General features: G+C 39.0%; 3 protein-coding genes across 5 annotated transcripts; 2 read left to right on the top strand and 1 right to left on the bottom strand.

Moving 5' to 3' along the window:
- Window positions 1–2,350: 2,350 nt before the first annotated feature.
- LOC123872128 (mitochondrial glycine transporter-like) lies at window positions 2,351–11,763 on the top strand. Of its 3 annotated transcripts, XM_045916278.1 has the most exons (7): window positions 2,351–2,541; window positions 8,763–8,896; window positions 9,257–9,520; window positions 10,021–10,196; window positions 10,672–10,841; window positions 11,459–11,583; window positions 11,623–11,763. In XM_045916278.1, the coding sequence occupies exons 1-6, from the start codon at window positions 2,452–2,454 to the stop codon at window positions 11,576–11,578; spliced, it is 954 nt and encodes a 317-aa protein (XP_045772234.1). In that variant the 5' UTR covers window positions 2,351–2,451; the 3' UTR covers window positions 11,579–11,583; window positions 11,623–11,763. The 3 variants fall into 3 exon arrangements, with proteins under 3 accessions (XP_045772234.1, XP_045772233.1, XP_045772235.1); XM_045916277.1 differs by having other exon boundaries at window positions 11,459–11,763; XM_045916279.1 differs by lacking the exon at window positions 2,351–2,541 and adding an exon at window positions 6,442–6,945 and having other exon boundaries at window positions 11,459–11,763.
- Window positions 11,764–13,605: 1,842 nt separating this feature from the next.
- LOC123872121 (apyrase) lies at window positions 13,606–17,147 on the bottom strand. The gene is made up of 4 exons (XM_045916269.1): window positions 16,356–17,147; window positions 15,618–15,827; window positions 14,495–14,728; window positions 13,606–14,006 (listed from the first exon to the last, which is right to left on the bottom strand). The coding sequence occupies exons 1-4, from the start codon at window positions 16,887–16,889 to the stop codon at window positions 13,803–13,805; spliced, it is 1,182 nt and encodes a 393-aa protein (XP_045772225.1). The 5' UTR covers window positions 16,890–17,147; the 3' UTR covers window positions 13,606–13,802.
- A 2,155-nt stretch (window positions 17,148–19,302) lies between these two features.
- Window positions 19,303–21,106, top strand: LOC123872132. Its single transcript, XM_045916286.1, has one exon. The coding sequence runs from the start codon at window positions 20,268–20,270 to the stop codon at window positions 21,099–21,101; it is 834 nt and encodes a 277-aa protein (XP_045772242.1). The 5' UTR covers window positions 19,303–20,267; the 3' UTR covers window positions 21,102–21,106.
- Window positions 21,107–26,431: the final 5,325 nt, after the last annotated feature.

Below are 26,431 nucleotides of genomic sequence, written 5' to 3' on the forward strand. Positions count from 1 at the left end.
TGAATAATTTTATTTTTTGACCCCCATGTAAATTCATAAGGGTTTCTATCCAACATGTTTTACCGGTTGCAGATGTGAGAGGTCAGATGATAGTAGTAGAAAAATACCTAATGATAACGATAGGTAAGTAAGTATATAATTAGTAAGATAATTAGTATAGATACTTACATAATCATCATCATCAATCGATCTAGACGTCCATAGCTGGAGCTATGTTTCTTGTAGGGATTTCCACGCTACGGTCTTGCGCCGCCTGAATCCAGCGGCTTGCTTGATGTCGTCCGTCCACCTAGTGGAGGGGTCTTCCAACGCTGCGCTTTCTATTGCGAGGTCGCCATTCCAGCTACTTGGGACCCCAACAAATTATCTAGATGCGTTTTCGGTTTACGGTTTTAGTAGAGCTCCGCCCGCGCTAATTTTGGCAGTCAAAGTGCGATAGCAGCAAGTTTGCTTCAAGTAAGTAGGGTAGGTACTTACTACTTATGGTATTGTTGTAAATACCAATACCTACCCCATACACTCCCATCGATGTTACCATGATGTTACACACTCCAGTTCTACAATTAATTAACTGCACCCCATACATTGACCATCGATGTACTGTGTAACACTTCAGCATTCAGCATCTTCGTTTCAGTGCGGTCGCTCCATCTATCGGAAATGTATGTATTTACGTAGACTATTATTAATCTACCCATTATTTGTTAATAGTATGAGTCATGATCATTAAGCGTTATCAAATGCTACAAATGCTCAATAGGTGGCACTATATAAAGCTGACATAAGTAAATAATTTACTCAACCATAGACTTGATAGACTTTCAACTGTTGAAAGTCTATCAAATCTATGGTTGAAAGTTGAAACACCGCACATTACAGCATTTTCAACAAGCAATGCATTTTTTAGTATAATTATAGACGTAGTTACCTACTTCACTCTGTTCCACCAATTACCTTTATCGATAAATAATATTTTAATCGTAATCAGCTGTAAGGTTAAAGTTCTTTGAAACAAAACCTATGTAATAATTACTTACAGTTTTTTTTTTTTTTTTGAAATTTGGATATACGTTTTGAAGCAGGACATAACTTTTGTTTAATCAAAATAACTTGGTTGCTTATTTCAGTTGTCTATTAAAGTGTCAAGAAGCCGGACAGGCCGGATATTATGTTTGGCCGGACACTTCACACGATGCAAAAATATGGTCCATACATGGTCCATAACAATAAGTATGGCGGGTATGGCGCTTGTATTCGTCACCGCATTTTATCATGCAGTGAGGTGTCTCGTGCAAAAACGCCGTAAAAACATGTCCGGCTGAAACTGGACGCCTGGTAGCCCTAATTATATTTTATCACGTGATTGGTTAGTGTAATATGCTGAGTGAGTACCCCCAGCAATGTTATTATCACAAAGTTCACAGCCGATAACTTATGTAGGATAACAGCTAACTAACAAGAAGTAGCTACCCACACCTAAATGCCTAGTGATTATTTTATTGGGAAAACACATTCTGGTTGGTAGGTATCTAGGTAAATACTTACCTACTATAGTTTTGAGTGCTGGAAGTAGGTAATAATAGAGATGTATATAGGTGGGTAGGTAACACCTATTATTTAATCGAAAATGTTGATGTTTTTTTTAATAACATAGCTACCTAGTAGTAGTAATAAGGCACATAATATTATGTACCTTGGTACTTGCCTAGTGAATATTCCCTAGCGAGAGATACCTGTGCCTAATTATTATAATGGTAAAATACACTTTTATTAGTTTTATAGTTAGTACAGTGTAGTTCCAGAGTACCTACCTAGTTAGGTACATAAATCTATGTCTATAAGATTCTACTTCATTATGTGGATAGGTGTGATGGGTATCTTTGAATGCAGTTTCCACAGGCAGAGGTACCTAGTTAACTAGGTAACTACATATTTTCTTTATGGATTTTATGAAACTGCATTCAAAATGTTCTTCATGAGGACATAGAGCCTCTTACGAAGTCTTCCCCTGTTATCATAATCTTTAGAGAAGTCAAACATTTTGCGAAAAAATAAAATCACAATGAATGAAATTCGCGGACTGAATTGAAGAAAGTGAGCGTTCAGCTTTACAATTATTTTGAATTTGGAATGACTGAAAATCTGTTATCTATTTATTATTTAATTTTACATCTTATGTGTGAATTATATTGTGTTCTTAAATAGAAAATAAAACCTATAAAATAATAATTAAGTAACTAGTTACCTACCTACTTACATATTTTTTTCTAATCTTTGTAAATGTTTCCATATTTTGCGTGATATGGTTTTTTTCCCGAAAAACCTACGTCAACCGTCAGTCAATGTCAAAATTGACGTATGCAAAATGTCTTCTATTCGAAAACAATGTGAAAAGAAAACAAATTACGTTAACATTTTGTAAATAGTTATGCTTTTGAAACGATTAAAGTGATGTCGCATTCGCTGGGGGTGTTTTCTAACGGATGGGCGATCGACACCACAGCGCCTGTGGCCTCTGACCTCAAGAGCCCTGATAAAGACGTAAGTGTAGTGCGGCCCCCTGCAGACTTGTTTTTCTCGATAAGGACGTCCTCGGTGACCCTGTGCGTTGTTTGCCACGAATGGACTATACATTATACCTACTATATTCCTGCAATAGCCAATAATATGGCGTCATTATTTAGTCTTATTGGTAAGTAAACATCTTTAGTTATCCTACCTTCCTACGATACTTTAGCTCATACCTGCTGCTTAACTCGCATGATTATTAGTAAACATATAAAAGGATGAATTGACAGATTTTGCAAGTATCCGAGCCCAGAGTATGTCTGAAAGTTTCCTATATGACTCTCTCACTGAGAAAAGAATTTCAGAAAAACTGAAAGCTGGACCAGGTTCAGCTAATACGTAAATTAATGGATACACCAATGAAAACAACAATACAGTAACACACTAATTCTATTTACACTCATTAATATTTCTTGTAAATCCTCTTGTATCTTTCATTATATATTGACTATACTTAATTATACTACTTATGTTTGCTCTGTGACTTCATCCATGTGATTTAATTTATAACCCTTACTTGGGATAAAATGTAGCTTTAAATCTGAAAATTACCCCCTACATCCAAACTTACAAACTATACCTCTTTATAATATTAGGTAGATGTTTAAGGAAATAATATTATGTTTACATAATTTTATCATTTTTTGCATGACCAATGGAATCTTGTCTCCAGGGTCAAGTAAAGATAAAGATATTTATTTTTTCTGCTAAATAAATTCACATTAGTAGCAGTAGACATATGCTAGTTAACTAAGTAATTGAACTATTAAAAAGATAAATTATACATACAGTGAACAGTTGTTTACTTACTACTGTTGTATTATATTTTTCTCATATTATCTGTTGTTATGGAAAGGTCAAAATTTCTTTAATTGCTAGAGACTTGATATCAAATTGGAATTTTTTGGCTGCTGTTGCTATCCAAATCCAACATTACTTACTATTATGATTGTAACTATGTTAATACGCTATCAGGCGAAGTTTCTCAAAGATGTTATAACTACTTCCTGCATGGTAGTTATCTATATGATGAAAAGAAGTAATATTGGCAACTAAGGCCATTCTCTGAACTTCCGTATTTCCAAGTGCAGATAACATTGTAATTAGGTCCTTATTATTTTCAATAATAATTTATTTTTTAATTTTCTATAGGCACACACTTGATCACATTAAATGGGGAGTGATATGGCTAATGATGGGGCACTTTTATCTAGAAGTTGCCTATTTAGTCTTAGATTTTAGGGTTCCGTGCCTCAAAAGAAAAACGGAACCCTTATAGGATCACTTTGTTGTCTGTCTGTCTGTCCGTCTGTTGTGTCTGTCAAGAAAACCTATAGGGTACTTCCAGTTGACCTAGAATCATGAAATTTGGCAGGTAGGTAGGTCTTATAGCACAAGTAAAGGAATAAATCGGAAAACAGAGAATTTGTGGTTACATCACAAAAAAAAACCTAGGTACACAATTATTATACACTGTACACGAGTGTACATTGTTTTTTTTAAATTAATATTAGCCATGCTAATCATGACTAATACTCCCCTTTCCCCTCCAATTAAAGGTAAAGCTTGTGCCAGGAATGGGTACGACAATAGTGCAACGGGTGGGGCTTGAACCGCCGACCTTTCGAAATTCAAACTGCTTCTCAACTGTTGAGCTATCGAGGCTCTTCAGAGTCTTCAAAGTTATTTTAGTTTTAAGTATTCAGGGTTTAACCAATGAGCTTGGGTAATACTGAGTAATATTATAAAAGTCAATCTCATAATCAGTGGCGTGCACAGGGTTTGAAGCCAGGGTAGGCTTTAGTTAGGTAGAAATCTGTTCACTAGCAGGTCATAATGAAAAGTATGCATTGAGGTGTTACAACTGAGATAAGCAGTGCATTTATGCCTCTATGACCTGCACGCCACTGCTCATAATGCCCCTCACATGAGGCTATTAGTCAAAATAAATGTAAGATATTGTTATCAAATTAATATTAATTGGTTGATACAGAGTTGCGGAATCAACATTTGTCAGAAGTATATAGATAACAAAATTAAATGCCAGTCTAAAATTATTCTTAGGTCTTGATTTTATGTTAATTACCTACCTAGTTAGTTCCATTATGATGTTATTTAATTTTACATAAAAAACCGGCCAAGTGCGAATCAGACTCGCGCACTGAGGGTTCCGCACTTGGGTATTTTTTCCAACATTTTGCACGATAAATCAAAAACTATCATACATAAAAATAAATAAAAACCTGTTTTAGAATCTACAGGTGATACCCCACTTGGTATAGTATATTATTTTGAAAATTTAAACACCTTTTTTTATAATGTAACCACAAATTCGCGGTTTTCAGATGTGTTCGTGTACTTGTGCTATAAGACCTACCTACCTGGCAAACATGATTCTAGGTCAACGGGAAGTACCCTATAGGTTTCTTAGACACGACGGACGCACGGATGGACAGACAGACAGACAGACAACAAAGTGATCCTATAAGGGTTCCGTTTTTCCTTTTGAGGTACGGAACCCTAAAAAACGATCTACATGGGTACAATCAGCTATAGTGATGGCATATGATCAACACATGGCTGGCTCACTACAGAGTATGGGTCTCCTCTCAGAATGGGAAGGATTTTGGCCATAGTATACCATGCTGGCCTAGTGCAGATTGGCAGACTTCACACTCCTTTGATATGTGATATGTGATAGCCTAGTGGTTAAGACGTCCGCATCCTAATCGGAGGTCGAGGGTTCGATCCCGGGCACGCACCTCTAACTTTTTGGAGATATCTGTGCTTTGAGTAATCAAATATCACTTGCTTTAACTGTGAAGGAAAACATAGTGAGGAAAGCTTCATGCCTGAGAGTTCTCCATAATCGTTTGTTATTTTATGTGTGATAATTAAGGGAATTACTTGTTGGAGAATTATAATATAACATTAATAACTACCTAATTCGATTTTCCTTATTGTATTTACCTAATATTGTGGACTGAGAAATACCTACAATTTATTTTACTGCCTAATATATAGTTCGTCATTGTTGACGTATTTAATCATAAACAAATATTATTAATATATAATTAAACACTACTTCGAATCATTATATCTTTATTGAGAAATTCATAATTATAGTTTTAGTATTCATAATAATAATATTGTGTTTACTTTATTCAGATGCAACATGCGTCGCTATTTTATTTACTACTAGGTAGATGAACATAGGTTTCTGAAAACCCTATCTCCGTCTCCGAGATGCAAGCTGCATCTGTATCTTCAAAAACAATTAATCAGATTAACCATGAAAAGGTAACAGTAAACAGACAGACACTTTCGCATTTACATGGATATATGGATTTCATTTTTTATACTTACCTAATTACTGGTAGGTAAGTAGGTACTAGGGATAATTATGACCTCCCAGGAGCAGTGGTTAGCGCTCTGGTCCTACCAGTGGGAGGTGTTGAGTTTGATTCCCGACAGTGGAAATTTTATAATTTCTAAATTTTCTCTGGTCTGGTCTGGTGGGTGGCTACGGCCGTGTCTAGTTGCCACCCTACCGGCAAAGCCGTACCGCTAACGTTACGGTACGATGCCTTGTAGAAACCAAAAACTGCCTTACCCGTTCTGGGTTAGCCCGCTACCATCTTAGACTGCATCATCACTTACCACCAGGTGAGATGGCAGGCAAGAGCTAACTTATATTTGAATAAAAAACTTTAATTAAAACAAGCATGTAACAATATGTAAGTATTTACTCATACATCATACCCCCTAGTTAGCGCGGCACGGACAGCCTTATCATTGGGTCAGCATGACCTACGTCCCGGTCACCCGCGACCGTTGTCTACAACCGATAACACCACCTATAAATTACCCCAGTTTATCTCAACGCACAGCTTATTTGTCACCAGTCAGTGCTCAGATACGTATTCGTAACCACGCGTTTTTTCTCCTCGCGCGATTTTATCCTTTGAAAGTTTCCCACGTTTTCTAAATGGCTAAATTCGTTAATTACTGTGACTTCCTTTCTCCTAACTAAATCAGTGTTTTGAGAGACAACAGTTCCAGCTCTTGGGATCCGTGGACTGTATTCGTTTAAGATTAATTCTGGTGGCAGCATACATGCATCGATTTTCGAGCAATCTGTTCCAAAAAATGACCATTACATTAATGTACAGAGTAAACCCGATTTACTATTCCGACTACTCCGATACGATTTAGGACTGCATCTGAAGTTATTTCAGATAAAACACGTTTTCTGCCATTGGCTCTATCATTTCGAATACTATAAGTTCGGGGTCTATCCACAAGATATCACCTGACCAATAGCTATCCAAAAGTTACGAGAAAAACTACTTTGAGAAAATGGACATCGTGGCTAACGTAAGTTCTTATACTGATATATTTATTGCATATCTATACCAACTCTAATTTGTATGATTACATTATTATCAACATTGTAGGGCAGGCGATTTGTTTCATTTTTAACCCCCGACCCAAAAAGAGGGGTGTTATAAGTTTGACGTGTGTATCTGTGTGTTTGTGTATCTGTCTATGGCATCGTAGCACTTAAACTAATGAACCGATTTTAATTTAGTTTTTTTATTTGTTTGAAAGGTGGCTTGATCGAGAGTGTTCTTAGCTATAATCCAAGAAAATCGGTTTAGCTGTTTGAAAGTTATTAGAGGTTTTGTGTCGGGGGTTTTTAAATTTTTTATTTATTTATACTGAATTTATTTAAAAGCATCTCTTTATTAGCTGTTTGCGGTATTACTCGAATCACTATACGACGATGTATTGCCTGATCTTATTGGACCCGTTTTCATCAGAGTTAGATGAGCCAAAGTATGAAAATGTAGAGATTCCACTAGTAGGTTTCATAGCTTCACAGTTCTGGTGGAAAAGTAGCTTTCTTGACCAATTGCTATAACCAGATATATTTTCAAAATAAAAAAAAGATTCCCATGAATTGACAACCTCCTCCTTTTTTTGAAGTCGGTTAAAAATAGCCAGCAAACGAGCAGGCGGGTCACCTGATGTTGAGTGATTACTGCCGCCCATGAACATTTGCAGTACGTACCAGAGGAACCGACAATGCTTGGTCGGCCTTTCAGGAATTCATATTAAATTGTTGAATTAGTAATTAATTTGTACCTAAAGTATGACCAAGACACACGTTATCGGTGAATTAAGTTACAACGGACTCGTGTTAAGGTCAAAGTTTATCTTTATTAATTCACGAAAGAAAACAATGTTATACAAACAAAGTTACTTGTATCATTTTGTTCATCATGAAGGTTAAATGTCGATGACTGAAGTTGGGTTGAGTCTGCGTTGAAGAGATAAAAGACTTATAGAATGACTTTAGTTCGTTACTGGGCACTCTTAGCTAATTAGTAGGGTATACCTTTTGTCAAGATTCCTTTAGCCTTGTAGAGAAAAAGAAAAGATAAACCTAGGCAGCGTCATCAGAAGTACTTACTTGATTGAAATCGCATCTTACGATGTTCATACGATGATCATAGATTACTTAATTTCAGGTAAAGACTGGTCAGTATATTAAAAAGGTTCTTTTGAAAAACCAGTGCATTTTAAAGAGATCCTTGACTAAAAGGGAATTTAGTGGGTACAATTCTCTCTTACCTTGAGATCCAAAGAGATCTTTAGAGTTTCCTTCCTAAAACATTAAGGTGTCAATGGTTTTCTCTGTAGAAAAATATCTCGCTCAATAACCTTAAGATTTACCAAAGATAAGAGGTGATATTTTTTTTGCTGTTACCTTGCCTTCACTAGATTGGCTTGGTTATTCCTTACCATTTAGATTTTTCTCCTTAAAACTTTAGGTATGAACGGTAGGTTTCACCTCGGAAAATTATCGCGCCAAGAACTATTTTAAGAGGTACCTTGCCATTCCATTCCATCAGCCTGTGCGCGTCCAGTGCTGGACATAGCCACTGGCGCGCCACCAATCACGGTCTTCCGTCTTCCTCACCACCTGCTCCCCGCCACCTTCTTCAGGTCATCAGTCCAGCGGGCTGGAGGTCGTCCCACACTGCGCTTACCGGTCACGGTACTTACACGGTCTCCACTCCAGAACACGTCTGAACCTTGCCGTTACCTTGCCTCAATTAGATACGTTATTCTGACCATTACTGTTAGCTATGAAGAAATACTCAAAGGCTTATTCCTTTTCTCCACAGTACCACCCGGTGTTCAAAGCGTTCCTGGCCGGTTCCTTCTCAGGGACGTTCAGTACGATTCTGTTCCAACCATTGGACTTGGTGAAGACAAGGTTGCAGAATCCTGGGCAACATGTTGTTGCGGCGACAGTCAAGTAAGTGTCCTATAATAAAAATATAGAGCCTCCGATAATAACTTCGTCTGAAAGATTTTAATCAAATTGAAATTTTTCTCATTTCAATTTAACTTTTATTTCTTAAAAGAGAATTGTATACGGTCGGCCTCAGAATTCTCGAGTAACAATTCCGCGAAACTATTGCATTAAAAACTTGTCGCACTTATGACCTTTTTCTATAAAAACGCCACTCACTTAACGCATGTGCATAACCGTGCCACGCGAACATGATCATTAAGGTGCTAAACGACTTACGGCCTTCGACTGTACCTACATGAGTTGGAACCCTACCTTCTACCAAAGCCGAGACTACTAACATCTTCGTTTTTTCTTCTCCAGCAGCCGAATTCAACCCGGCATGATCACAATCTTCGTGAACATAGTACGCCAGGAGCAAATCATCGGTCTATGGCGGGGCATGGTCCCCTCCATAGCGCGATGCGTTCCCGGCGTGGGCCTGTACTTCTCTTCCCTCCATTGGCTGAAGACTAAGCTGGGCAAGAACAGACAAGACTTGGGCGCTATGGAGGCGGTCGCGCTTGGTGTTATTGCGAGGACCATGAGCGGAGTCGCGCTGATACCTATCACTGTTATTAAGACTAGGTAAGTCTTGCTATTTTTTAGATTCTTATCTATATTTAATATTATAAAGAGGAAACCTTTGTATTTTTGTATTTTTGTATGTTTGTATTGAATAGGCTCAAAAACTACTGGACCGATTTCAAAATTTCTTTTACCATTACTTAGAGGGATTCTTCCGAATCCGTATAGGCTATATTTTATCCCGGAAAATAGAAAAAATAAATGTCCACCCGTGCGAAGCCGGGGCGGGTCGCTAGTAATTTATATTTGAGATAGAAGAGTTGAAGAGCGAAGCAAGCAAGCTCGCTTATTTCTGTGCATTAGGTATGCTATCATTAGGGTTCCGTACGTCAAAAAGAAAACAGAACAGTTATAGGATCATTTTGTTGTCAGTCGTGTCTGTCAAGAAAACCTATAGGGTACTCTAGTGGCGCCGCTCTAGTGCGACATGCGCCCTACGAAATGATTGAAATAATTATATTGATATAGTTTCTAAAAGTTAGTATCATCTTTTTTCACAGATACGAATCAGGATTATTCAAATACAACAGTCTCGGTGGGGCCCTGAAGGCGATATACAAGGCGGAGGGTTGGCGAGGCCTGTCGTGCGGGCTGGGCCCGACGCTAGCGAGGGACGCGCCGTTTTCGGGGCTCTACCTTATGTTCTACACGCAGACGAAACAGGCTATTCCCAAAGGTAAGATTTTTCCACAGGGAAAATTTTGAGAGGCATTTTAGATCTGTCGTTTTGATTTAGTTTAGAGCCATAGCAGCTACGGTGCTTTGGGCAGTTAGTTGCTTTTTGCTAGCTTTTATTCCGAAACAAGAAAAGTTCCCATGAGAGTTTCAAAAACCTAAATCTATGTAGATGAAGTCGTGGGCATTATCGTAAATTATAGTACGCGACGGGTTGAGATGGCAATCAGGGGTGGGGACGCCCCGCACACCCGCACAGCCCCTGCGCTAACCCGGTGACGTGCAGGTGTGCGGTGCTTTCCCCCTCCTCATACCCCTATTGTCATCTTACCTGTCGCGTACTATAGATGCACGCGGATGAAGTTTATGATAAGGGCATCTAGTTTATGATAATATATTTAAAAAAATCGGAATTAAATTTTTTTAAACCTAAATCTAGCCCAATCTAAACCTATAATTTAATTCCATCTTTCCAGAATGCCTCCAATCCCCAGCCACGGCAAGTATAGTGAACTTCTCGTGCGGCATCGTGGCCGGCATCGCGGCGTCGCTCGCCACCAACCCCGCGGACGTGCTGAAGACCAACATGCAGCTGTACCCGGACAAATTCCCCAACGCCTTTAGCGCTGCTGTTTACGTGCATCAGGTAAAATATCACATTTCTTTCTTTCCTCTTGGGGGCTGTGTAGTTCCTTGTATACCCTGTATCGCTTCGATCGTCTCCGATCTATTGTGATCGCCACCAATTTTAAAGTTCCTTGCAAATACTTGTGGCAGCCAGGTTTCCTGACTGGAATTAAAATAGAATCAGGGTGATCTGTTTCCCTAGGTGAATGCTAATGTGGATGTGGCAAGTGTGGTAGCAGATTATGGTGCATCAGAGTCTCGTCAGACTCCTGTTAGTCTGCAGATATCTGTGCCCTGGAGTTTATTTATAAGAGCACGCAGACTCGGTGTAAGTACACTAACTTGCGTGCAATCTGCACACTCCCACAGTACTTGGATTCGAAAGATTGGAATTGTTCGTGTTTTTTTAATGATTTGAACGTCTGGCTCTTCTCTGACGTTGAGGTCAGAGCCTTTGTTATTATTTATTTTATTGTTTCTTTTCATTTATTTCCTGCTTCGTGTTCGCACGAGTCTTAGTACGAAAACGCATCCAAAGTGTGGCTAACCCTTCTTGCTCACAGCATGTCATATTAGTAGGGATATGAGAAATCCTCACGGTAGTTTAAAATCTAAAGTATTTCTCTATTGTTACAGACTTATGGAATCAAAGGCTACTTCAAAGGCGCAGTACCTCGAATGCTTCGCAGAACTCTAATGGCGGCGATGGCTTGGACAGTGTTTGAACAGATAACTCATTCTATCGGCCTCAAATAGTCAATTATTCGCACGTGATTTTACGTGCCTTATGAGCAGTGCTTAGTGAATCTATGACCATTAGTGTCCGACCGAATCTTCGGCCACGGCTTCGGCCAAAGTGGATAAAAGTTTTGGCCGAAGCCGAAGGTTTCTAACAAGTGTCGAAATTGAACGAACTGTTACGAATGCGCCACAGAGTAATGTAAGAAGCGACGCGCGGGGGATGGGGTTTCCACACTGGGAGGAGAGGGAGGAGGATCAAGAAGGGAACAGTCAACATTAACTTTAAAAAAACCGGCCAAGTGCGAGTCAGACTCGCGCACTGAGGGTTCCGTACTCGGGTTTTTTTTTCGACATTTTGCACAATAAATCAAAAACTATTATGCATAAAAATAAATAATATGTTTTAGAATGTAAAAGTAAAGCCCTTTCATATGATACCCCACTTGGTATAGTTATCTTACTTTGAAAATTGAAACACATTTTTTTTTAATGATGTAACTACAAATTCGCGGTTTTCGGATTTATTCCTTAATTTGTGCTATCAGACCTACCTACTTGCCAAATAAAGTACCCTGTAGGTTTTCTTGACAGACACGACGGTTGGACAGACAGACAGACAGACAACAAAGTGATCCTATAAGCGTTCCGTTTTTTCTTTTGAGGTACGGAACCCTAAAACTTTATTTTGTCCACTTTTAGTCAATATTCAACTGAATTTCTTATAGTGATTAAACCTTCGGCTTAGGCCAGAAATTGGCCTTCTTCGGTCGGGCACTAAAGACCATGCATAGGAATTAAGATCACATTGAAGTGGGGTGCTATGATCGTAGATATGATTACCTTAATGTGGGGGTGGGTTTGAAAAACCAACTTTTAGATACCCTCTTGGTACTTGCAAACCTCCAAAAAGTTTTCTTAGATGAAACTTGTTTTAGTTTCAATTTTTCCCAATGTAAGTTTAAAAATGAATTATAAAACATCACAATACGTTTATAAAATAAATTGAGGATCTGGCTAACAAAATGGTGTAAGTACACAAAATTAGTTTTCACAGAAGCAAGAAACTGAATGAAAGCTGTTGAAACCTTACTGTAATTATTGTACCAGTTAGTATTTAGGCCAGAAGTGTAAGTACACCCTTTTGCTCTTCAAATACTCTCACTTTTGTGTCCTAGGTATTGCTTTTCGCACTTAAGCCTTTCATTCTTACCCTTTAAAAATAGTCTCACTTTCTATTCATTTTGGATTAAAAAGCAGTGATTTTGACTTTGATTCGCATCTGATCAGTTTTATTTTAAATTATGATGTGAAAAGAATTTTTAACTACTACATATATTTTATCATAATCGCTCCAAGAGCATTAGTGTATTGGGTAAAGTGTTCCTTATCTGTATTGTTTTGTTATCTATATTAGTAGTTTTCCTTTTTTTAATAACGCGTAGTAATTTTTTTTATCTTTGTGTAATGTATTTTTTCTGTTATTCTTATCAATTATTTTAAAGTAATTGTGTAACTTTCAAAGTAATATTATAGTGATATTTAATGCGCAAGTTACATTTGTTTTTATGAGTATACTATGTTTTATGTATACTTCTTGCAATGTACTCAATGCAGGATAAGGTAAATAATTAATATTGTGATATTGTTAATAAATAAATATTTAAAATATGAATTTGAGTTTTATTTTGCAACAGCAAAGCGAATTAGTTCAAAATTAAAAGAGATTTTGTAACAAAAAGTTTATTTTACATATTTACAAATTTTCTATTGCACTAGTCAAAATATAGTAGGAATATCTTACTTTATTTTCTTGTGTTGACTTTTAAATCAGTACTCTAGTCACTAATGTATGAAACAGAGTTACGATCTTACAAAATCAATGTTTGATCAATAAAAAAGTATTAATGCTAGATTTTTGACTAGTGTATTATTAAAATTAAGTAGGTAGGTAACAATATTGATTGTGCTTGTTACACGACTTATTTGCTTAAAAGCAAATATCAGTTAAATATAATAATTTAGTGATCAGGCCTAAAAAGTTAATATGAAGACATTTCTGATACTTCATTGGAATGTTAACTTCATATAAATTCAATGCCTTCATATTAAAGTTTTGCTAACATCTGTAAAAGTTGTATATTGCATTCATATGAATTCAATACCCTCAATTATTTAATGTTGTCTATAAGTGTTACAAGCCTCCTTGTAATTTCAGTGGAGTAAAATGTTTCTACAAAGTTCATATAAATTCAATGCCTTCATATTTAACATTCTCTATAAATGAATCTTCGAGTAATACTTTGCCATTTGTTTTAAATGCAGAAATATATGTTGCTGTTTTGCCTTCAAACTCTGTGGTTTTTAATGCAACTATAGCTTCATCATTTGTGTCTGGTATAAACTTGAATGAGGAGAAACCATGTTTCGGCTGGTGTTTGGTTATCTGAAATATAAGGAGTATAGAATTAAAAAACATATGTGATTATCCTATATTACTTATATATCTGATGATAAAGAAAATAATTACTTTATCAAACTATACCATCACCAACAGAATATAACGCTTTTTTTACCCCCAACCCAAAAAGAGGGGTGTTATGAGTTTGACCTGTGTATCTGTCTGTGGCATTGTAGCTCCTTAACTAATGAACCGATTTTAATTTAGTTTTTTTTTTGTTTGAAAGGTGGCTTGATCAAGAGTGTTCTTAGCTATAATCCAAGAAAATCGGTTCAGCCATTTGAAAGTTATCAGCTCTTTTCTAGTTACTGAAATCTTCACTTGTCGGGGGTGTTATAAATTTTTAATTTACACTTGTATTAGAAGTTGCCTAACTGTCGTGAACTTTGCTATAAGCCAAATTGTTTTACTTTAGTTACCCAACCATTTATTTCATGCCAAACTTGGTGTCAATTTTGTAAGTTTATACCAACCTCTATAGCTTGTACTTTGTTGAAGCTGTTATCAGCTGTTATTAAATAATTGCACCCCATAATTTCATCCCTTGTTTCATTGTAGGCTTCATGACTGCATCTTCGGGGTAAAAAGTGCCACTTTTGTGAAACATGCGACCATACTCCAGACTCATGTATCATGTAGCCAGGCCAATCTATGCCAATTGAGCTTCTTATTGACTTGAATTCATGGACCCAACTTATGTGTTGCACCTAAAATAAAATCACACTAATATTATAAAGGCGAAAGTTTGTGTTTATGTAAGTATGTGTGTATGTGTGTGTGTATGTCTGTTACTCTTTCACGTAAAAACTACAAGATGGATTTGGCTGAAATTTGGAATGGAGATAGATAATATACTGGATTAGCACATAGGCTACTTTTACCCCGGAAAATCAAAGAGTTCCCATGGGATTACAAAAAACCTAAATCCACGCAGACAAAGTTGCGGGCATCAGCTAGTCAAAATTAAAAATGGTAGCACTTAATGTAAAATTAAGTTATGTTTATGAAATCTTGTGAAAGTGAAAATATTCATGCTAATTCTACATTTTCTATTCAAATGTCCTATTAAATCCAAAGGCTTAGTAGCTTGCTAAACACAAAACATTATTTTATTAAGAACCTGTTGATAATAAAAATTCATAAGTACTAGTAGTCTATTAGTTAAAGGAATTTGTTTTAAATTCTGGTGTTTTCCAGTTGTGTGTTTGACATTACATATTTGCTTACATTACATAATTGATATTGTGTAAGTAATTAAATTAAATTATATGGTTAAATAGAACTTGCATGTTAGTTATCAAACCAGTGTTCTAGAAAAATTTTCATGAATAAATACTTTATAAATTACTTTCTTATATGTAAGCCAACTTAATACTTTTTGATTTAAGCTAAGACTACCACCTAACTTTAATCAAAAACAATCGTAGCAAAAATTAATGACATTAATCAAGAATTTTTTTATTTTGGTATGCCAATAAGTGATGTAGAAGGCAATACATCAATTGGGGGTTTGGACTTCTTTTCCAAAATCATTGTTAAGTGCAAACCAAAATAAGAACCAAATAATCACTTAATGTTTGTAAAATTAAAAATTACCTCTCCATGCATATTCACAGCTTTTATCCACATAGGGTCAAAACTCTCAAAGTCTCCACCTGCAGTTGTCCACTCTTTGCCCATAGAGCCAACATATAAAACTTTGTCTTTAATAGTTGCCCATTCTATCTTGAATCCTTTCTCATTATGACCATTGCCATCTGATAAAATCACCCAGGGCACAACTTTGTTGTTGATTATTTCAAAAATCTGCAAGACACATTAAATTAAGCAACACTAACCGTATTAAATTATTAAAATTGGTTCAGTAGTTTCAAAATTTGCAAAATTTCCAATTACAAACAAATCTTTTCAATACTTAACATTATTAGTAGGGACTTCGTCTGTGGTGGCGTTTGCTGGCGTTGGAGTGTTTTTTTGTGAGAAGTGGCTTGTTTTTGTGTTCTGCTGGTGTTTATTGGTGTTGGAACTGACTGGGAAGCGCTCTAAAGGGGAGCCGCGTGTATGTCGGCAGGCGCCGGCACAGATGAAGTCCATACTTATACATATAGTTTCCCTAACTTGTAAATAACTATAAACTTGACATTGGCTAATCAGTGTAAAGCCAGAGAGAGAAGAAAAAAAAGATTATTAGTAGACATATTATTATAGAAATGAAAAAAAATATTTTTCAGCTCTCTATTAAGACACTAAGAAATAAGAAAATTATATAGAGGTAATGTTGGAACTTTTACTGTTTCTTCCATAAACAATGAGTTAAAATAATTTAGTATTTACCATGCCTGAGCGATCATCAAATGTGAGCAATCTTCCATCATACACAATCAGCTCAGAAAGCTCCATTCCTCTTCCTTTATGTGAATATGTTGATGACAACACCATTGTAGGCCTGGTATCCCATAACACAGTGGCATACTCCTTCACAGTGTCATAACTTAAGAAACCCTTCTTTAAATAACTTGTAAATGTATGCGGCTTTTCACTCTTAGAGTTAGTGTCTAAGTCTGCGACTATACCTATCCTGTAAGATATCACGTCTCCCGAACGAAATGGTTTCGATAAAGGGTATGTGGTATTGTACTGCCGCGTGGGCACTATCCATCTATATTTGGTCTCTGTATTACTTGTACACCAATTGTAATAGAAAAATATTGATAAACTAACACCAGTGACCACAATTAGAAACAGAAATTGAGGTTGCAATCTCACTGTGTTTCCCACTCGATAAGTCGCAGGAGTCCGTAGCGCTTTACGCCAATCCCGAAAGTTGCCTTGCATTTTACGATCTTCCAATTCGTAATAGTCATACATAACGTATTCACGATAAATTAGTTCATTATTGATTCCACTAAAATGTTCACTTAACACCTAAAATTAACTATGGAAATTAATTAGCAAATATGTAAACTATTTGACTGTTCTTGCTGTAACACTGTATTAAATAAGGAGCTAGGTGACTTCTTTTGTGAGAAAATTACAAAATTATTGCTCATTTTTGGTGAAAAATGGGATCTACTTTTTTATCTAATCACAGGCCAGCTGTGTCAACAAAATTGAAAATGTCATCAAATGTCAAATTGTCTATATATGTCATTTGGTGACATGCTGCTTTGAAATATCACAGATAGTAATACAAGCCACAGACTAAAATAATATCTTAAGGCTCTTCCACACTAGGCATGTTCTATGATACTAAGAGTGCTTGTGCACTGCAATCATTGTAGATCAGAACCGGAAGTGAAAGATAAAACCATAAAACAGATATTTACAAAATCAATGGACTTCGTCTGTGTTGGTGTTAGCTGGCGGGGGACTTCGTCTGTGATGGCGTTTGCTGGCGCGCGTGCTGTGCTTGTTTGGAGTGTTTTTTTTGTTAAGAGTGGCTGGTTTTTGTGTTAGTTGGTGTTTTTTGATGGTGGAACTGACTGGGAAGCGCTCTAAAGGGGCGCCGCGCGTATGTCGGCGGGCGCCGGCTCAGACGGAGTCCATACTTGTATAAATTCAATAACTTGAAAATATCACAAACTTGACATTGGCTAATCAGAGTAAAGCCAGATTTAAAGACAAAAAAAAAATAGCTGGCGGGCGTGCTCTGCCTTTTTGGAGTGTTTTTTTTTGTTAAAACTGACTGGAAAGCGCTCTAAGGGGGTGCCGTGCGTGTGTCGGCGAGCGCCGGCACAGACGGGTTCCATACTTGTATAGTTTTCCTAAGTTGTTACAAATAACTACAAACTTGAATTGGCTAATCTTTGTAAAGCCTGACGAGAGAGCAAAAAAAAAAAACATAATCAATGTATAAAATAAAAAATATTATAAAACAACAAAATTTAGCACAAACCCGATCCGATTCCGGACCCAATACTCAAGAATTTCTATACATCTCAAATAGCTGTTACCATATTCATCTGGTCATAAGTCATTTTGCCTATTGACTCTCCCAGAGAGGAAACAACTGAAAAAAAAAACAGCAACAAGTAACAACCATTCCCTCACTTTTTTGACGCGAAATTTTAAACATATAGCTATAATTGAAAATAATTTTAAATAAAATACCTAATTTAAAACAAACAATTTACTTTCACTGCCAAACTAACTGATTACTTTGCCTGACATCCTGTAAAGAACGTAATTAAAATAAATTGACCTTATCACTAAAGATTTTAGATCTTCCATCGCTTGAGTTAGGTACCTATCCGTGTAATTATTAATTAACTGGACACTCTCACTTGCTCTCACTCATCGAACTGAATAGAAAATGAATACTAGGAACCTTCCTATATTATTAATATGAAATAATTAACCTTTAACCTTTCGAACTTCGTGCCTAGTGCATCACCTATACTAAATATTTTTTAAATACATGACCAAAAAAGAAGGCCAAGTGCGAGTCAGACTCGCGCACTGAGGGTTCCGTACTCGGGTATCGGTATGTATACAAATAAATAAAAATCTAGCTGTATTAGTATAATATACAGGTAAAGCCTTTTCATATGATATCACAGATGATACCCAACTTGGTTTATTATCTTTTGGTTACCTTACTTTGAAATTTTAAACACGTTTAATTTTTTTTAATGATGTAACCACAAATTCACGGTTTTCGGATTTAGTCCTTTACTTGTGCTATAAGAACTTCATGATTATAGGGCAACGGGAAGCACCCTAAAGGTTTTCTTGACAGTCACGACGGACGGACGGACAGACAGACTGACAGACAACAAAGTGATCCTCTAAGGGTTCCGTTTTTTCTTTTAAGGAACGGAACCCTAAAAATTGTGGGATCGGCAGGATTCACACCTACCTACATAATAATATAAGCTCATTACAGCTTTTCAATTAGTATTATTTCGTAGCTATCTTTTTGCATTACCTATCTAATAGTTGATACCTAAAATAGCCGATCGAATTTTAAATTGCTGATATAATTTTGGTTATGCTGATATAACGTTACCTAGTCCTAGTACCTACCTAATTTACGAGTAATACCGTAGACCTACTCACGAAATGCTTTCAAGACCAAGTAATAAAATAATTAGATAGGTAGTTAGGCACCGAAATCGATTTCACAATTTCTAAGAATCAGTGAAACCTCAAAAGTTCAAAGCATAGACGATTTTGAGAGGAGAACCACATACAAAACTTTGTGGCGAAACGGAACGTTTAACGTAATGACGTCTGTCACGTTTTGGCGGCATTCGCCAAGTGACAGATGTCAATACAATACAATACTAACTTAGATTTTACAAGTCGAGTTTTTCCCTCGCCACAATTTACTTACCTATTTGTTTGTTATTAGAACTAAGATGTAGTAATTGCCTATGGTGTGTTACATAACCAGCTACGTGAACTATAATTGTCCGTACTCACTCTAATATAACTCTTTATACAAATGGGCGTTTTATTTCAATGGACAAACCCATGCCCATAATGGTGACCCAAGTAAAACACGTACAAGAGTGCCCTACGGACTGTATCCAAGTGTGCCTTCGTCTCTGTGCCTAATGCTTATGTGCCCGTTTTGTGCGTTTGAAACGTGCTCCAACTACCGGACAACGCTTGGCGCCGCGGCCGGTACCTACCTACCGTGGTTCGCCGGTGCCTGGCCTGCGCCGCCGCATCGCATGGGGGCCTGTCGCCGCATGCGCTGAGCACCAGTTGCATGTAATTTGCATGCCACAAAGCAAAAGGGAAGTACATCTACACTAACATTTTAACCTCAAACAAAGGAGCGGTACTAATGATCTACCTAACCAAACCTACTTACTTACTAGCTAACAGTCAAGTGCAAGTGAACTAAACTAAAGTGCTCTAAAACTATTTTACAAACTGAATAACTGGGTGCTATCTGTTTAGCTTGTTTTTAGCTTGTTGTGTACATAGTATAATTTAAGGTATTTTGGTTAGAATTCACTGCCGTTTAGAATTAATTTTAAGATATTTTGTTTTAAAGGTGCACTGCCTACTAACATGTTACTTATAGTTTTATTAGAATGTTAGTTTTAAGGGTGTATGATGCTAGTTACTAAGTTTTTTTAATTTAATAACAAATGCTTGTTTAATCAGCCTGCCACTGTTTTGAAACTTGTTTAGTTAATCCAACTAAGTTATATAGCTTGTTTTAACTTACATTATTGTTCTTTTGTTTTGGTTTTGGTTTGTGCACTGTATTGATTTCTTTTATTTTTCACAATGTCTGAGGAATTGCACGACCAAATCAAAGAACTTCAAAAACAATTAGGGAACTTGCAGACTCAGCCACCGGCAGTTAATGGTATAGCTGTAAAGTTGCCCACATTCTGGCAGGACAAACCGGTGATATGGTTTGCACAGGCTGAGGCACAGTTTGAAATAGCGGGGATAAAACAAGACTCAACCAAATATGGGTACGTCCTCTCAATGCTTGATGAAAGGAAGGCTGAGGAGGTTGAAGATATCCTGGCTAACCCTCCTGAGAATAATAAATATGAAACATTAAAGGCAGAACTAATCGCACGTTTTTCTGCCTCAAAAGAGCAAAGAGTGAGAAAGCTTTTAGGGGAGGTGCAACTTGGGGACCGCAAACCATCCGCATTCCTGCGGCACCTAAAGTCTCTTGCAGGTTCAACCTGCAAGGATGACGGCATCATAAGGGAGTTGTGGATGCGGAGGTTGCCTCAAGAGGTGCAGAGAATCCTCATCGCTCAGCTTGATTTGCCTCTGGACAAGGTGGCCGAGATTGCTGATGCCATCGTCGAGGCGCCTTCATCTTCCTTTTTGCCCTCCACAGTGAGCGCAGCAGCAGTGCCATCGGAGATGGAGATGCTTAAGCAGCAAATGGACATTCTCATGAAGAAGATGGACGAGCTATCTAGAGAACATAGGTCAGGATCTCGTTCTCGGTCTCAAGCTCAACGCCAACGGTCATCTTCTCGCTCTGGTACCCGAGCATGCTGGTACCATAAAAAGTTTGGTACTAAAGCAACCAAGTGCACTAGTCCCTGTGCGTGGATACCAGAGCGGGGAAACGAGCCGGGCAATCAGTAGTGGCGACTACTGATTGCGACCCTGTTTCTCGCCGTTTGTTCGTTGTGGATGCCCAGACCAAGATCAAATTCTTAATTGACACTGGCTCTGACTTGTGCTGTTTTCCTCAAACCATGCTAAAAGCTCCTGTCAAACAAACAGACTTTGATGTGCGTGCAGCAAATGGCACTGCTATTAAGACTTACGGTACCATTTGCCTGCATTTAAATCTGGGCTTGCGTAGAGACTTCAAATGGAACTTCATGGTGGCAGATGTAGGCATGCCGATCATCGGTGCTGATTTTTTAGCTTACTACCAACTTTTACCAGACTGCCACAACGGTAGACTGATTGATGCCACCACAAATTGTTCCACGAAGGCTACCATTGCAGACATTGCACAGCCCAGCGTCAAGACTATTATTTCAGGAGAGTCACCCTACTTGGAAATATTGAAGGAATTTCCTGATATAACGCGTCCACCGGGTATGCACAGGGAAATCAAGCACACAACGGTGCATCACATTTTAACTTCTGAGGGACCACCAGTTGCATGCCGTCCACGAAGGCTTGCAGGCCAGAAACTACAGATTGCAAAGAAAGAATTCGAGGATATGGTCAGTTGCGGCACGGCACGCCCATCTAACAGTCCTTGGTCCTCGCCATTACACTTGGCCAAAAAGGGCGAAAATGGCTGGCGACCGTGTGGCGACTACCGCGGCTTAAACTCACGCACAATACCCGACCGATACCCCGTCCGTCATATAGGGGACTTCAGTCAGGACTTGGCTGGTTCCACGGTATTTAGCACCGTGGACCTAGTCAAGGCATACCAGCAAATTCCTGTACACCAGGATGATATACCTAAAACGGCTATCACCACACCATTTGGCTTGTTCGAGTTCCCCTTTATGACGTTCGGGCTTCGAAACGCAGGGCAAACCTTTCAAAGGTTTATCGATGAGGTAGTGCGAGGCCTCACCTTTTGTTTTCCCTACGTGGACGACATCCTAGTGTTCTCCCGTACTCCAGAGGAGCATGTTGAACACTTGCGTATTCTTTTCAAGCAATTGTCAAAGTTTGGGGTAGTCATTAACCCATCAAAATGTGTGTTTGGTTCAAAAGAAGTGACCTTTTTAGGCCATCGGATCTCCAAGGACGGAACTTGCCCGCCTCCCGAGAGAATTGAAGCCCTGCGCGATTTCCCTTTACCGAAAACGGTTGAAGGCCTCCGCCGGTTCCTCGGCATGGTTAATTTTTACCGCCGATTTCTCCCGAAGGCAGCTGAGTTGCAAGCACCGCTTATTAACATTTTAGCGGATTCTAAACTCAAAGGTGCAAAACCCGTCCCCTGGACACCTGAAACAGAAACCGCATTCCAAAAATGCAAAGATCATCTGGTTAACGTTACTCTGTTGGCACACCCTAACAATACTGCCCCACTCGGGCTATTTACGGATGCTTCCTCATCTCATGTCGGTGCTTGTCTCCAACAGTGTGTTGATGATGGTTGGCAGCCTCTTGCGTTTTTTAGTAAGAAGCTCACGGAGTGGAAAGCCGCGTGGCCTGCTTACTACCGTGAATTGCTGGCAGTCTACGAGGCTGTCCAACATTTTCGGCATATTTTGGAGGCACAGCATGTTACAATTTATACAGACCATAAGCCCCTGATTTATGCTTTTTCAAACCAAAATCGCGAAAAGCTGCCTCCCCCACAGTTGAATCAACTTACATTTATTTCTCAGTTTACCACAGATATTGTGCACGTAAAGGGCGTCGAAAATGTAGTCGCGGATACAATGTCACGTGTTGAAGCGGTGCATTTGGAGGAGGATTTTGCTGCCCTTTCCAAAGAACAGGATACAGACCTCGAGCTCCAGGAGGCCATTACAAAGTCTTCTCTCAAACTCGAGAAGGTAGTGATTCCTGGCACAGAACTGGCTATATTCTGTGATGTATCCACAGGTAAACCGCGGCCATACTTGACCCCTTCATTTCGTCGAGCATATTTTAATAAGCTTCATAATCTCAGCCACCCAGGCGCGCGGGGTTCCGCGCGATTGGTAGCTGACCGTTTTGTCTGGCCAAGCATGCAAAAAGACTGCCGCAGTTGGGCTCGTACATGCACTGCTTGCCAGCGAAGCAAAATCAGCCGACATACATCGTCTCCTATAGGCGATTTTGCCTGCCCTTCCAAGCGTTTTCGACATGTACACATCGACATCATTGGCCCTCTTCCCCCTAGTAAAGGTTATCAATATTGCCTCACTGCAATAGATAGGTTTTCTAGATGGCCTGAGGCCTGGCCAATGATCGGGATAACTGCAGAGGAGGTGGCTGAAACATTTTTCCGCGAATGGATTGCCCGTTACGGCGTCCCTCAAATTTTGACAACTGACCAGGGGAGACAATTTGAATCCAATCTTTTCCAGTCGCTCATGAACCTCTGCTCTGTTAAACGCGTTCGTACCACGAGCTATCACCCGTGTGCGAACGGGTTAGTAGAGCGGATGCATCGGACACTTAAAGCTGCCCTCATGTGTCATCAAGAATCTTGGGCAAACGCTCTGCCAGTGGTTTTACTGGGGATGCGTTCAGCACTTAAAGAAGACATGCAGGCTTCCGCGGCTGAATTAGTATATGGGGAGCCGTTGCGCTTGCCCGGCGAATTCTTTGCCCCAGCGCCCAAAGCTGATGTAGACCGGTCAACGTTTGTCACGCAGCTCAGACAGTACATGGCACGATTGCGGCCAACGCCGGTCGCAAGACACGGCCAGCGGTCCTCATTTATGTTCGAGGACCTCAAAACTTGTACCCACGTCTGGCTGCGGGATGACACCGTACGACCCTCACTGCATCCACCTTATAATGGGCCGTATAAAGTGGTCAGCAGAACCGAAAAGAACTGCACCATTTTAATCGGTTCCAGGGAGGTTGTAGTGAGTGTCGATCGTTTAAAACCGGCCTACATCGACGCAGAAACAGCCCCAGCCTTTGTAACCAAGGAACCTCCGGCTCCAGCCAATAAGGTGGATCAACCTCAGCCTAAACCAACTACAACCCGGTCCGGCAGAACTGTCAAGTTCAAGACACCAGTTGATGTCTGACTGAAATTTTATATCGTTTTGTCGTATATACTTATTTTTATTGATTTTTTTGTCTCCGTAGGGGGGTGATGTGGCGAAACGGAACGTTTAACGTAATGACGTCTGTCACGTTTTGGCGGCATTCGCCAAGTGACAGATGTCAATACAATACAATACTAACTTAGATTTTACAAGTCGAGTTTTTCCCTCGCCACAATTTACTTACCTATTTGTTTGTTATTAGAACTAAGATGTAGTAATTGCCTATGGTGTGTTACATAACCAGCTACGTGAACTATAATTGTCCGTACTCACTCTAATATAACTCTTTATACAAATGGGCGTTTTATTTCAATGGACAAACCCATGCCCATAACTTCATAAACTTGGTTCATAAATAAGAAAATTGGACGTTAAATTTTTGTCAATAGGTACAATGTCAATGACAGTCAAATAAAAACATAACAACAAAAATGCTCGAATCTTTCACAAATGTACTATGGTATTTGGAGTTCTTTGCGTTCGCAATACTTTTAATAGTGTTTTTCTGTTTCATTTTGTACCTAGCGAAGATAAACTACGTGTCTTATAATAAGCGGTATGACTTCCGGCAAAAGTGAGTTGGGTATATTTAATATGACCTTACCAATCCTCATGGATATCTCCGCGCATGGGGAGGCACGGAGGTTATGCCAGATTCTTACTGACTAAAACCCCACGGCGTTCCACGTATCGCCTGGTGGCTGGGTTACGGGGTCAAACACGTTCGCGCAACCCAGCCAGCGGCGTCTGCTGAGGACCCTCTTCAGAGGACCAATATAGTCCCTACACACCGTCTGAGGCGCATCACCAACACAAAGATGCGCCTCCCTGATTACAGGACTGATTTCTTTTCGGACGATAGACTCCCCGTGTCTATGGCCCGTCACCCCTATACTAACCCATGGTGGACTTGTGTACTACATTTTGCTTGAAGTTCCGCGACACACCCGGATCACACCTGGATGCTTCTGCTCGTCAGACACTGAGCAAACTCTTGAGCATGTCCTGAACGTGTGGGCACGCGGTCCAGTGCACGTAGGTTGAAGCTCGAGTTCGAGGTTGACGTAGAAATTAGTAGTACCTTTTATGTAATGAACGTTCAGAACTGAAATTCGCCAACTTTTGCGTTGGTGTCAACTGTCAAGGGAGCTAACACAAATAACTACCTAACTACCTACTTAACTACTACTATGTAACAATTTTAAATAATATGTAACTTTGTAAAAAATATAAACAATTCAAGGACACTGAAATATAAGTATAAAAGGGGTTTTAGGAAAAACCCCTTATGTTAAATCCAAAACCGCATTCAAATCGGTCAAGTCAGAAGCGAGAAAATCTCGAACTTACCTATCTACAAACGAAAGTACGGTTGCGGTGTGAGATAGTTAATCTAGTACCTTTTATTTCTGGGGTCGGGTGTTCGACCCTGGGCATGCACCTCTAGCTTTTCGAAGTTAAGTGCGTTTTAAGCAATTAAAATATTAAATGGTTTAATGGCGAAGGAAAGCATAATGAGGAAACCTGGATGCCTGAAAGTTCTCCATAATGGTTAAAAGGTATGAGAAGAAGTCTGAAATGTTATATCAAAGACCTTATGTGTTTAATTAAATTTATTATGTATGATTAGATATATGGCTGACGGCACATGGTTATTGCAAAGCTAAAAAATGAACTACGAGTTTAATCCCAACCATAAAGACATCCTGTATGTCGGCGGTACCGACTTTTAGCTGTCAATACTTTGCTCACTGAGCATTACGTCATCTCCCCACTGTCGTCGTTGGACTATAAAATCAGACACGCTGTGCGTAGCGAGGCATTATTCGTCCGGTTGTTGCCGAGGACACTTCTCAGTAGGAATAGTCTGTCGTACTGTAGGTTTTAGAGTAGTGGTTACCTAAAGTGGTACTGTTGGTTAAACGAGTTGTTATTGTGGTGGTTAGGTTAGATGGTTGGTTTGGGACCGGTGTAAGGGGTGGAGGAGCCGGTCTAGGTAGGTTAGGTTAGGTTTACCTAGTTACGCTGGTAGTTGTGACATGCAGTAAACGGAAGTAGCCTAGTGATCGAAGCAGACCCTAAGGATCTCCGCCTGCCTTCATCAATTCTTAAACGATCCTCGGCTCGATCCGACATCAGAAGCGGGATGAACCGTGGAGCCTCTTCAGCTCCACCTAACCACATCGAAGAAAATAGCTGGCTTGTTGCAAGGTCGAGCCAAAA

The sequence above is a fragment of the Maniola jurtina genome, chromosome 14, assembly GCF_905333055.1.
Source record: "Maniola jurtina chromosome 14, ilManJurt1.1, whole genome shotgun sequence".
Lineage (NCBI taxonomy): Eukaryota > Metazoa > Arthropoda > Insecta > Lepidoptera > Nymphalidae > Maniola > Maniola jurtina.

Bases quoted from the DNA above. Each gene is read 5' to 3' on its own strand.
- LOC123872128 (XM_045916277.1), top strand. From the start codon at position 2,452: ATGTCGCATTCGCTGGGGGTGTTTTCTAACGGATGGGCGATCGACACC. The intron at 10,197-10,671 runs GTAAGATTTTTC...CCATCTTTCCAG, and splicing joins GAAACAGGCTATTCCCAAAG to AATGCCTCCAATCCCCAGCC. The intron at 10,842-11,458 runs GTAAAATATCAC...CTATTGTTACAG, and splicing joins CTGCTGTTTACGTGCATCAG to ACTTATGGAATCAAAGGCTA.
- LOC123872121 (XM_045916269.1), bottom strand. From the start codon at position 16,889: ATGTATGACTATTACGAATTGGAAGATCGTAAAATGCAAGGCAACTTT. The intron at 15,828-16,355 runs GTAAATACTAAA...TGTGTCTTGCAG, and splicing joins TTGATGATCGCTCAGGCATG to ATTTTTGAAATAATCAACAA. The intron at 14,007-14,494 runs GTTGGTATAAAC...CTTATATTTCAG, and splicing joins ACAAAGTACAAGCTATAGAG to ATAACCAAACACCAGCCGAA.
- LOC123872132 (XM_045916286.1), top strand. From the start codon at position 20,268: ATGTCTGAGGAATTGCACGACCAAATCAAAGAACTTCAAAAACAATTA.